This window comes from Microtus ochrogaster, unplaced genomic scaffold (assembly GCF_000317375.1).
Source record: "Microtus ochrogaster isolate Prairie Vole_2 unplaced genomic scaffold, MicOch1.0 UNK35, whole genome shotgun sequence".
NCBI classification, from domain to species: domain Eukaryota; kingdom Metazoa; phylum Chordata; class Mammalia; order Rodentia; family Cricetidae; genus Microtus; species Microtus ochrogaster.
In genome coordinates this window covers 2,004,047-2,015,503 of record NW_004949133.1, presented here as the reverse complement: position 1 = coordinate 2,015,503, position 11,457 = coordinate 2,004,047, and the positions used below count along the sequence as shown (strand labels likewise).

Below are 11,457 nucleotides of genomic sequence, written 5' to 3'. Positions count from 1 at the left end.
TGGACCAAGAGTGTCAACCTCCATTCACTATGCAAAATTCACCATCCATCATAGGTGTGGACTGATCTCATAGTACAACCTGGACCAAGAGTGTCCATAAAAACCTTAACCTTGCTCCGAAGCCCAAATGTCTGCGGATAAGCGCACAAACCCAGGACATTCTGACGTCTCCACAATTACGTCAGCCGCAGCTATAACTCCCCCCCCACCCATGGGAGAGCTCCTGTTATTCCTTGAATTCAACTTGAGTCTTACAGCCTCATTGACTCCTAGACTTTTTTTTTCTTTCCTACCTTATGTTTTTTTCAGGCTTGACTGGGCCAGCTTTTTAGTTCCTTGACTTCCAATGCCTTGTTTGAAAAGAAAACATCTGTACTTCTTTTTTAATGTCTTTCTTAGAAGGGAGATGGAGGATGGACCAGGAGTTCCATGATGGGACAGGGGTGTTGACATGATGCAGGGAAAGATGACTGAAGAAACATGAGCTGTAATCCACTGGGGAAATCAACCCTGGGTACTTACTCTGGAAGCTAAAGAAGCAAAAGAAGTTCTTGAAAAAAAAAACCACTGTCTTCCACTGTCAAAATGACTTTTGGGATTGCCAACAACCACCCTCTGTCTGCAGGTATAATGCACCTTGCATTTCATTTCTGGGAGGTCTTCACGCAGGAAGATTCCTGGAGAGGCTGCAGTAACTCCTTTCACCACCAGGCGTCAGCACTAGCAGCAAACACTAACCTACTCCTTAGCTTTTTATCCCAGGGCAGAAGGATCAACAAGATACCAACTGCAGGGTATATTAACTTTCTTTCACTGCCGGTTGCCATCAGAAACGGTCTGGAAAGATCCAGGGGATGAGTCAAGCTCTCAGAGCCTTGTTGTAGCTCTCAGAATCCTACACTAGCCCTGTTGTGCCAAGCAGCTCCCCATGGGGTGAAAGGCTGACTCAGGATGTAGACTTTCTGGTCTCAAGCACCTAAGCCTCTTTCTCATGCCTAGGATTCTGGATGTTAAGCATCCCTGCCTTACTGAGCACTTCAAATGAGGAAAGACCCTGAAGTTTCTTCAACACTTCTCCTATTCTGCAGAAAGGTTTGAAGACTTTCTGGAAGGACTTCAATGGCATTGATGTCTTCCAACGAAGAAAAAAAAAATTCCTTACCATCTCCCTCTAAAGCCACAGCTGTCCTAGCCTGTCACTTCCCTTGAAGCTGGGTTTGAATGTATCTTTCGTGTGTGTGTGTGTGTGTGTGTGTGTGTGTGTGTAAATGTGCATGTGCGTGCTAATGTACATTGTATGTCTATTCACTAACTGTAGAGGTCAGAGAAATGAATGCCATCCACCTGATTCTTTGAGACAGGGTCATTTTGGCCATCTCTCACTAGCCGAGAACTCATCAAGTAAGATAGGCCATCTCTGCCCCCCCCCCCCAGCACCGGGCTTACAAATGTGAGCTCCCACACCTGTTTCTGTTTGGCTCCAACTGGCAGGGACTTGACTGACCAACCCAACATTCTAGGCACCTGGTGGCTCCAATTTCTGAGAAGCACTTCAGAAAGAAGCAACCTCTTGTCCGTTAGGAAGGTGAAGCTCCAGAGAAGAGATTTGGGCCATCTCTCGGCATAGCGCACACACGCTTGTTTCTTTTGTTCTTTGCCAAACTCTAATGCAAACAGGGTCCTCAGGAAGGAAATGGGCTGCGGTGGCACATATACTGTAGCTAGTCCTAGGAGGAGGAGCTTTTCAGTAAGCACACCTGCCATCAAGATGGGCCTCTAAATGAAGCTGACATTCTCCCCATCAGGGGGTAAAGATGGTTTCAGAGGAGCCACTGCCTGCAGACAGAGAAGATGGGAACCCATCTTTCTTATTGTTACATTAAGAAACAATAAGACTTACCATTGTTACACATCCCTAAGGCCAAAGGGGAGTGCCTTCTGGTAGCGCGCATTTTTTTTTCTACCCTACTGCCACTCAAGGGGAGGCGGTTGCCATCCAGAGAGCAAGAGATGGCTAACGAAGGGAGATGTTGGAGGAGAGAAGCCGAAGTGACTCACCGTTGACGTTGAGGGTGAAGTAGGCTGTGTAGCTGCCCATGTTGCTGGTGGCTGTGCAGCCGTAGGTGCCACTGTCACTCTTGTTCAGGAAGGGGAAGATGAGAGCCCTCTCTTGGGTCATCTTCAGGGGTGGCTCGCTGCCTTCCTTTACCCACAGGTACTGCTGGGGACTGTTGAGATAGAAAGATGGGAAGTACTCAGGATGTCCCAGACCAAAGGGCTGGAATAATTAAAAACAACCTGGTAGCAGGGAAATCAGAAACTGTGTGGTGAGGTTTAAGATGCTGTGTGGGCCAGAGGGTAAGTGTTGGTGGAGGGGTGAGGTATACATCTTGGGTACAATTTAGAGAAGGCAGAGATGTTTTGAACCATATTTTACTGTGACTTTGTTCCTTAGGGAAACAGAAGGAGCTGTGCTAGGGATCGCTCCACCTCACTTCTGCTGTAGAAATAAAGGAGAAGCATTGTCGTACAGTTAGGGGACCAGGAGTTATGCCTCGGCAGGTACCCAAGGGGTGGGGGTTATCTGAGGGGTATCAGAGACCATGGACTGCTCTTCTTACACTGGATTGCCACGCCCCTCACAGTGTAGCAACAGCTTCTGGCCTTCCCGGGGATGCGCAGGCTCTGGTCTAATCAAGGCTGTCGGCGTGTCTGTGGAGAAGCACAGGATAGCAGCGCCAAGCTCCTCACTCTGCATAGGAGATCCCTAAAACTGCGGGAATCACCTAGTTACATGTTTTAGATTCTCCCAAAGTCTCAGAAGAGTGAGAGGCTGTGAATAAGTCCTTCCTCCTGGCTCTTGCGAACACGGACTATGAGTGCCATTGACTGAGAACAATCTGGTGTATCTCAACCTCTGAGTGATGGCATTCCAGCAGGCCTGTCCTTGGTGGAGGCCTTTGGGATGTCTTAGAGGAGCTGAGGAGAACCCATGGTTTATTCATGCCTAGCAAACCGTCTGGCACCTTAGACAGGATCTAATACATATTTTTAAAGGAATAAAGGAAGTGAACTTGACACTGACTGAGTCCACAACCTCTCAATTCTGTCTGCTCTGTGAGGGAGCTTGGAGTGAAAGCAACGCCCAAATACAAAGCATCCCTTTGAACGGTCAGCCCAAACATGGAATGAGAGTATAGAAACAGCAAGGGGTGAGGGTCAAATTTTGGCTGGAAAAAAAAAAAAAAAAAGGCCTGAGACAATATGGCTGGCTCTGTGAGAGAATAATGACATCTGTCAATGGTGCCAAAAGGCTGCTTAGGAGGCTGGGTCCAGATGGCGGCTTAGAACAATGTGACCAGATGCTGGTTTGGAACCACAGATAAAGAGGATGTGCTATCCCTAAGGACAGAGCCAACCTTAACAAGCAGTTAATGAACATGCGTCCGTTAAATCACACAGGACAAAGAGACAGGTCAGGTGAGAAAATGGGTACTCCGGGGCTTCGCAGCCGAAGAGGCCTCTAGCAGAGCACCTGGAATGGGGCATTTGTTGACTGACTGCTGATCACAGGCCGAAGGGGACTAGGCAGAGTAATCACCAAATGGCCTGGTTTCTAAGAGAGGACTCTGTGGGACTCCAATGGTATATTCTTCAGTTACGGCTGGGGACCGGGGCTCAAGAGAACCGCCCTAGGCCCAGGACCTCACACTTGGAATTAGTAAATACAGAAATACTTTATAGCAAGTTAGAACTTGGAAGTTAATAGAGTTCTTCCATACATATTATTCCTTATTTCTCAATATAATTCAGGGGAGTAAGGCAGATTCACCAAGAGATTAGATGCTTTGGTGAAGCCAATACAGCTAGTACGTGACAGTACTAGCTAGGAGGCTACTCATCAGCCTGTCCATTGAATGTCATCCAAAATTAACGAATGTTAAAGTTTGGATAAAGGGTCTAGCCACTGATTAAATGGCACCGAAATTAATCAGCTTGTGTCTTCCATAAGCAGATTAAAAGCTATCACTATTTTTGAAAATCCCCAGCCTTTGGGTAAATTGGGAAAGCAATGCATGGCTGTACACGCCTCCATGCTTGACTTCCACACTTCCTTTACTCCTTTCCCTTTCCACATGGAAAAGCACCTTTGAAAGGCTTCCAGCTTTCCCCAGATGAGAAATCTGCAGAGACTCCAGCTTTTCAGACATTCTTTCCTGGCACTAAGGACAGGGTCCACGAAGAGGATGCAGAGGTGTGGAGAAAGTGCGAAGCAGCGAGCCCCGGGCCACCTTAGGTCAGACAGAATCCCAAGGAGAAGCGTGCAAGGGGGCCAAATAGAGATGTGACTGAGAGGTAGAAGTCCTTGGACTGTTGCAAGACCGGAGAGAATTGTGCCTCGCTTCCACCCACAACTCTTGGCATCACAGGATGTCAGAGTGAGAAGAAGCCATATCCAAGTTCACCTCTCTCGTTTCAGAGGGAAACAACCACGATCCGTGGAGGAGAGCTGTCTTCACACCACACAATCAGTGTGGCGTGGAGTGCAGACTAAACTACAGCCTGAGACTCTGGGTTTGCTACTCTTACCACTGTTAAGTTACAGCCTAGCTCCATTCCACTAGCGTAGCCCAAGGGCTGGTAAACTTGGCCCCTGGGCCAAATCTTGCCAGTTGCAAGCTTTAGTAAATAAAGTTTTATTGGAATGCAGCCCAACTCATTTGTTTACCCTTTGTCTGTGGCTGCTCTCCCTCAGCACAAGCAGAGTCAACTCAGTGAGACAAAGCCCTCAGCTCTCCAAGCCTTCAGTGTTTACTGTAGGGCCTTCTTTACTGAAGCTTTGCTACTTTCACTAAGCGTGTGGCCTCATGTGTAGCCAGCAGCACACTTCTCTTTTCCTTACTCCCTACCTCACACCTGGTCCTTCTCACCCCAGAGCCCATGACATACATAAAACTTCAATGCGCTGAGAGGTGACTCTGTCAGCTCCCTTTAGAGATTCATGGTTCACAGAGCACACGATGCTTGCTCCGTCATCTTCCCGCGTAACCTGGAATGACACTGAGCTGCTCACAGTGAAGGTTTTTCCATTGACATCTTCCTGGACTCGTGTTTGTTCTCCTAGAATGCAGAAAAAGACAGACAGACAGAAACACACACACACACACAGAGGAGATACATTGTCAGTACGTACAGATAGACTGTATCTTAACAAACAGATACTGTCTGGGCCCCACAGATTCTGAGTATATCTTGGAAAGACTCAGAAGATTTTTGAAATGGATATCAATGTGTACAGAGAATGTAGATCCTGACACACACATATCCACAATGTCACTGCCATTCACTTTCTCCATCTCCATTATTTCTTATGTGCCATATAAACACATATTGCACCACCCCTTTTCCTGTGCCACCTCATTTCTGTAACCCCGTGGCAGGAGCTACTCACCGTGGAGTTCTTGGTCACCTTTCCTCCAGGTGAGCTGGGCTGCAGGCTTGCTCCCAGAAGACTGACAGTTTAGAGTGGCTGTCTCCTTTTCCCGCAGGGATGACTTATAACCAGTGATTATGGGCTTCTGTGGGATTCCTGTGATGGAGAGGGGATGGCCAGGATAGGAAGGAGAGGCACGGTGTGAAGTCACACTTCAAGTTCTCCCTGGAGATATGTCCACTATAAGGGGCCGAATATCTGAGCTCTGCTTTGGTTTAGAGAGCTGGGTAGAAGCACAAAGGGTCAGTGTTCTCTTGGATCTACTTCTTGAGGACAAAATGGGAAGGTGAGGAGGTATGAGAGTTTAGGAGGAGTGGGGATGCAGTGCCTGAGCACTATAGTGACTGGATAGCCCAGAGTCCAGCTAAGTGGCCATGCAGATGGTAAAAGGCCCAGAGCAGTGGAGATGTGAATTAGAATACAGGATGGAGATAAACTGCATTCAAACAACTGAAGAACTTTTCTTGGAAATTAAAATAAGATATTTTATATAGATCGTATGCCTCCACGTGGAATTTTCAGAGTGAAGGGGAATGACCATTCCCTGCTATAAATCGTGAGGTTTACGATTAAAGAGATTTGTTCCAGAACAAATAGTAAGTACAGCAGATCAGAATTCTGCTTTTCTCGTATTTAGAGGAAAAGGTGCAGACCTTTTCTGATATTATTGGAGGCCTGCCTGGTTCTGGGAGGCTTTGGGGGATCAACTGAGGGAGATTTGTTTGCAAAGCAGCGTGCCGCAGAGACACAGGGGTTGAGGAGCCTCACCTAGCACAGTGACAAGGGACTTGGCAGTTCGCACGGGCATGGTGAAGATGGAGCATGTGTACTCGCCCTCGTCTGCCAGCGCCACATTGCTGATGCTGATACTGAGCTCGTGGGGAGTGGATCTAACCAGCTGAATCCGATTATCTCGAAGAGCTGGGGAAATGAGAATGGAGAGTCAGGGTTCTACCAGTACCTGGCATGCTCATCTTCTACTCCTGTGCTACCGTCATTGAGGGGAAGGGAGGAATGGTGGGGGTGGGAGACAAAACCAAAATAAAAGAAAATAAAAAACAAAAACCCCAACCAAAACAAACAAAACACAAAAACACCTTGAATTAGGACAGAATCATTCAGTGACTTTCATGAACCACTAAACACGGTAGCTTAATAGAGCAGTATTATAGCCTGTATTTTTTGTAATTACTTAGGAAAAGCCTAGGGCTGTGTGATACCAGCTATCATAAGCACTTCTTTGGAGCTTGGTGCTCCAGCACCTTATGAGGCTATAAGAGCTGTAAGACTATGCGTAGCTAAGATCAGAGATGTAGTGCTGGTTTCTCTCTGCAAACAACAGAGGAGCCCACAGTTTATTGCTTTTTCAAAGAACATACCTTGTGCTTCTCAGCCTCTGGACTACAAAGATAGCCTTAGCCTCTGCTGTCCCTCTCTCCTAGCCCATGATTCCCATGGAGAAAGCTCACTCAGGAGACACTACCTCTCTTCTCCCCAAAGTAGAGCGTCTGCTGGGCAGGATTAGACCACTGTAGGGACGAGTCTTCATGGTCTTTCACTTGACACTTGAGCACCACGGTGCCACCAGCCACCACTGTTTCATCAGTAGTCCAGGGCTGGCTATCTGCAGGAGTAGAGCAGAGTTAGTTTCATAGAGTCCCGAGGATGTCTACCCATGACTGGGCCACAGTCAGCCTCAGCTAGTTTATTCTCCCCAAGGCTCTGGTCTCTATCTACGCTTGAGGCTTCATGAGTGAAGGGATAGAGAGGTGGTTGTGGCAGTAGAGGGGAGGTACACCTGATCTCTCTCACTGTGGATACACAGAAAGCATCATCCCTTGTTGAATGTTGGGGTGAATGGGCAGGGTCACAAATGCTAAAAGGGTAAAGGCACCCAGATCTGAACATACTACTCCATGTGTGTCTTTTTAAGTATGGTTCTTGCATCCATCATTGCGAACACACATACATATCTGCCACCTTGTGTTCTGTCTTCTTGTTACCACTTATTGTAAGAGCAAAACCATTAGAAGCAATTATGACTACTAATCTAAGACTGAAATAGGGAAAAATCTAAGCCAGATCTTAGTGTGTATACAATCATCCACACAAAAGAGCAAAACAAACAAAATAGAAATTAAAAACAGAAACATTTTAGCATACTTTAAAATTTTTCCAATAATAACCTCAATCCAATCATCAAATTCATCATCAGTTTTCATTATTATTATTAATTATTGTAGCTGCTGTTGAGACAAGGTTTCACTATACAGTCCTGGCTGGCCTGGTATTTACTATATATTCACGATAGTCTTGAATTTACCAAAGTCCTTCTGCTCCTGCTTTCTATGTTCTGGGATTATAAGCATGCACAACCACATCCAATTGTTTGTTTTCTTTCCTGGTAACTCTTCCTGTCTCTCCAAATACAAACCCAAGTTACCACCCTGATATCATTTAAAGAGTAAAAGACTGAAGTTTTCCCCCCTCAATGTGCTGAAAGCATATTTTATAACTCTTCTCTCCTTAGAGAAATTAAATAAAACACAGACTTAGTTAATAGAGTCCTTGCCTAGCATTTAGGAAGCCCTAAAATGGACCCCCAGCACCGTAATGATTGGTTGTGATGGATCGCATATGTTATCCCATTACTCAGGAAGTAGAGACAGATGGCCAGAAGTTGTAGGTTATCCTTGGCTACACACTGAATTTGAGGCCAATTTGGACTGCATACACTCTATATCAAAAATAATACACACATACAATAACACACACACATACACACACATACACACAGAAAGAGAGAGAGGGGGGAAAGAGGATGGAAGGAAGGAAAGAAAGAAGGAAGAGAGAGAGAAGGAAGAAGAAATCCAGGTATCTTTTGGATAGATCAGTTTAATGCCAAATCAACCTCCTCCTCAGGCCTAGCTGTGAACCTCTCCAATACTGACATCTGTTTCCCCCACCAGGCCTTGTGCTCAGTTCTCACAGCATGGACTCTGATTCCTAGTATTGATTCCCTCATCTTCAGAATCGCTTTTAGTGACCCAACATCAGTGACCTCCTCAGAACTAATCTAAAATAATCACCTCCCTTCTCTGCTTCAGGAGCATCCAAAAGTCTGTTCTATGTCACTGAATTCCTCAACCAGCACTATTCATTGCTCAGTAGGAAACCAGGAATCATGCTTACCACATCCTCTACAGAGCACTATAAAAAAACAAACAGATGGACTGAGTGGTGGTGGCGCACGCCTTTAAGCCCAGAACTTGGGAGGCAGAGGCAGGCGGATTTCTGCGAGTTCAAGGCCAGCCTGGTCTAACAAGAGCTAGTTCCAGGACATCTAGAACTGTTACACAGAGAAACCTGACTCGAAAAACCAACCAACGAACAAAATAGATGCTCCCTTAACCACAGATTGACCCCACCTGCCTGTTTCTCTCTTTTCTAGTCACCTGACTTGCATTTCCAGGAAATAGTAGCCAAGAGAAGGCCCTCAGAAGGGAAGGCATGCTGAAAATTATGCCAAGCAAGATACACCATTAAGGACTGGTAGGTTCCGAATTGGAGTATGAAGCCTGATGCTTAGTACTGCCTAGAACTGTAGAAGCTGGAAGTGAGGGAGCCACTGGGGCCAGGAATCCAATTCCCTCTAGACACAGGCAGCAAGGCAACAGAGGCGAAGAGACGCCTAAAATCAGCCCACCAGTTCTCAACACCGTAACTCTCTGTTCTGTCCTGAACACGGAGCTGTTGTCGTTGGAATTCTTCCTGAGGCGACCCTCTGAAAGGAGAATTAAGACTATAATTGGATTTTGAGATTGTTGTGTAGCCACTAAGCAAATCTGACAGTGAAATTTTCTCAAAATTTCTCAATGGAAAGTGGCTGAGGCCCTTCATTTGCAATTGACATGTATCAATTTCCAACCCCCTAATCCCTCTGTCCTTGTCTCACTTGAAGAATTCCTCTTTGACAATGTCTTTCCAGGACCTCTTTGTTTTGAGTAATCCATTTCTCCCGGGCATCTTATTTTTGGAAAGAGGTGTAGGGTTACAGAGGTCTCTGTGCCAGAGTGAGAGAGGGAGTTGGTGCATGGAAATGTGGTGGTGGATGCAGAACTGAGGACTAAATGTCAAATGGGAAGGAGAAAGCTGTGTGACAATGAGAGGCGTGAGAACATGGGATGGAGTGCCATGACTGGGAGATGACCTGAGGATGGGCGAGAGGCATCTGGAGAACATTGAGATGAGGGCCTGGTTTCTCACCTTGACTGGCCAGCATGTCAGGGCTGCTCCAGACTGTGGAGCTGAGGGCCTCGTCCAGTGGAGCCAGAGTTCCCAGCTCCAAATCCTGCTCCTGCCAGTAGCCTGGGGAGAGAATCTGCATCAGGGATGAACCCTGTGCACACTACTATAGATTGTGTCTACACTTCCATTGTGGGGGTGTGGGAGGGGCTAGGCCCCTATGGAAAATGGCTTCACCAACATACCTAAGAGAAAGTGAGACATTAGCAAGAGTTCTGGAAAAGGAAAAGACTCTCCTCTGATAGGCCGTTTAAAGGAGGATGATAACGGTTCATCTGTCAACCATGCAGTGTGAGAGTCAAAGAGAACTTGGAGACCATTCAGCCCACTTTTCCCACGTCACGGAAGAGGACAAAGAAGTCCCCAAAAGATTGAGAGGGACTCACTGCAGAAAAATGAAAACTGAAAACAAAACAACCCATTATAAACTCCTTATCCAGGATTCCTTATGTTGTACCACATTGTCTATTAACACATTAGAGCATATGTTCACATTTGACTCTCTCCCTTGACCTATGAAAAGTGCTGGTATCGCCATTCCTGTTTTTGCTTGGTGGAAGCAGAATGAAACGGCTTGCCCAAAGTCATACAAATTGAGTAGACACTGGAAATGAAATGCCTGCTTTCAAATCCGATGCTCTTTGTTCTAAGGTGAGACACCTTTCTTCTTGAAGAAAGATTGAAGTTGGGGCTAGAAGTTGCACTACACATTGCCAGAGTCTTACCTTCTGCACTCAGATTCTAAGTTTTCATTCTAGGTTCGCAGGACCTGAGCCTGTACTTCGCTCTGATGCAACCAAACCTTGTCACCCGGGCAATAGTCACCACCTCTCTTAGGACTACATTGCTGTTAGACTGTCTTGTGAAACACAGTAGTGTCTGGGGTTCACAAACAGAAAGAGCGTAGGGACAAAGAAACCAGCTAAGCCCCTCTGCAAGATCTCCCGCCACTGAGCCCTAGAGTGGCCAATCAAATCGCGCAAAATCAGTGAGATCATCAGCTGCTGAGCAGACACTGGAGTTGCTTCTCTTCCTGGGACAGCGTACAGGGACAAGTTTGTCAAAGGTCCCTACAGGCGCCACGGTCTGGGTGGGGGTGGGGAGGATAAGAAGGTAGAGGTGGGGCTAAGAGAGAGCAGGTGGGTGGGTCAGAACTTTTCAGACTAAAGTGGGGTATGGACTTTTCCGGAGAAGAAAGGAGAGAGCACTAAGGAGAGAGGATTAATCGGAAGAAAAAGAAAGCAAGTCCGTGCGGGGAAAAGAGAGAGAAGATGGGGTAGCCGAGAAAGAGGGTGAGGGAGAGGAAGGAAGAAAGGGGAAAAGGAGAAAGGAGCAAGGGTCCTAGCATCAGATAAAGCTCTAAGAGAGCTTTTGGGGTTGGCGGGCTGCAGTGTAGACAGTTGCCTTTCCCACTGCTCCTGACCTGGCTCTCCCAGAAGATTTGGGAATTTACTTGGTTCTGAGTGACATTGAGAGACCAGGTACATCTCTAATGGGAAAAGAAGAATTGATGAAGACAGGCAAAAGAGGCGAGGAAAAACGGAGGGCAGGGCTCTCAGTTTCAGCAGAGAGGCAGTCCTGGGGTGCAGAGCCCTCATCCTGGGGACACCAAGGAAGAAGACAACTGGACATTGGTGAGTGTTTCATATTATTTTCCA

At 46.6% G+C, this 11,457-nt stretch overlaps 1 protein-coding gene across 2 annotated transcripts in view; it reads right to left on the bottom strand.

Annotated features, from left to right (window-relative positions):
* Cadm3 (cell adhesion molecule 3) overlaps nucleotides 1–11,457 on the bottom strand; it is a 31,899-nt gene that overhangs the window by 3,778 nt on the left and 16,664 nt on the right. The window contains exons 2-8 of one of the 2 annotated variants that reach the window (XM_005368548.2): nucleotides 9,761–9,862; nucleotides 6,978–7,118; nucleotides 6,263–6,415; nucleotides 5,453–5,590; nucleotides 4,951–5,121; nucleotides 2,622–2,712; nucleotides 2,059–2,228 (exon numbers count right to left, since the gene is read on the bottom strand). In XM_005368548.2, coding sequence (XP_005368605.1) covers nucleotides 2,059–2,228; nucleotides 2,622–2,712; nucleotides 4,951–5,121; nucleotides 5,453–5,590; nucleotides 6,263–6,415; nucleotides 6,978–7,118; nucleotides 9,761–9,862 — 966 coding nt within the window. The remainder of the gene's footprint in view (nucleotides 1–2,058; nucleotides 2,229–2,621; nucleotides 2,713–4,950; nucleotides 5,122–5,452; nucleotides 5,591–6,262; nucleotides 6,416–6,977; nucleotides 7,119–9,760; nucleotides 9,863–11,457) is intronic. The other variant, XM_005368549.2, reaches the window with a different exon arrangement.